General features: G+C 58.0%; 1 protein-coding gene across 1 annotated transcript; it reads left to right on the top strand.

The window, feature by feature from the left end:
* Positions 1-12: 12 nt before the first annotated feature.
* Positions 13-419, top strand: LOC130588684 (hemoglobin subunit beta-like; the record flags this gene model as incomplete). The annotated part of the gene is made up of 2 exons (XM_057389576.1): positions 13-104; positions 197-419. Coding segments are annotated over exons 1-2 (315 nt in total), but the record flags the coding sequence as incomplete, so codon positions are not given.
* Between the last annotated feature and the right edge of the window lie 325 nt (positions 420-744).

Consider the following 744-nt stretch of genomic DNA (forward strand, 5'->3'; position numbering starts at 1 on the left):
CCTGCCGACACCATGGTGCAGTGGACAGCCGAGGAGAAGGCTCTCATCACCGGCCTCTGGAGCAAGGTCAATGTGGCCGAGTGCGGCGCCGAGGCACTGGCCAGGTAGGTCCAGCTCTGGGAACTGCCCGGCTGCACCGGGAGACACAAACCACTGCAGTCACCAGAGCGTCAATGTGACTGTCATCTCTCCCCAGGCTGCTGATCGTCTACCCCTGGACCCAGAGGTTCTTTGCCACCTTTGGGAACCTGTCCAGCCCCACRGCCATCACTGGCAACCCCATGGTCCGTGCTCATGGCAAGAAGGTGCTGACCTCCTTCGGGGAAGCYATCAAGAACCTGGACAGCATCAAGAAATGTTTTGCTCAGCTGAGCAAACTCCACTGTGACAAACTGCATGTGGATCCCGAGAATTTCAGGGTGAGCTGTGCTCAGGCTGCAGCCTTGGCTGGGCAGAGGGTTCCAGGTCTGGAGGTGCTTCAGGGGTCTCAGAGGAGTCCGACAGTCAGTGGAACCACAAGAGAAACCCTGGGGCTGCCTGAGCCTCAGAGCCTGTGGAGGGTAAAGGAGAGTCCTATTTGGGGGACACTGAGAGGAGTTATGRGGCTGGGACTTGTGAGAATAGGGAGCCAAGCAGGTGAGGTGAACAGGGAGAAATTCCCGGTGTCCTGGTCAGAAGAAGCCTCTTGGAGCAGCCAGAAGGGAAGAAGCTGAGACAGGGTTTAAAAGGAGGAGCTGAGCTTGG

Source organism: Malurus melanocephalus, unplaced genomic scaffold, assembly GCF_030028575.1.
Source record: "Malurus melanocephalus ecotype Western Australia unplaced genomic scaffold, MMel_1.1 scaffold_9769, whole genome shotgun sequence".
NCBI lineage: Eukaryota > Metazoa > Chordata > Aves > Passeriformes > Maluridae > Malurus > Malurus melanocephalus.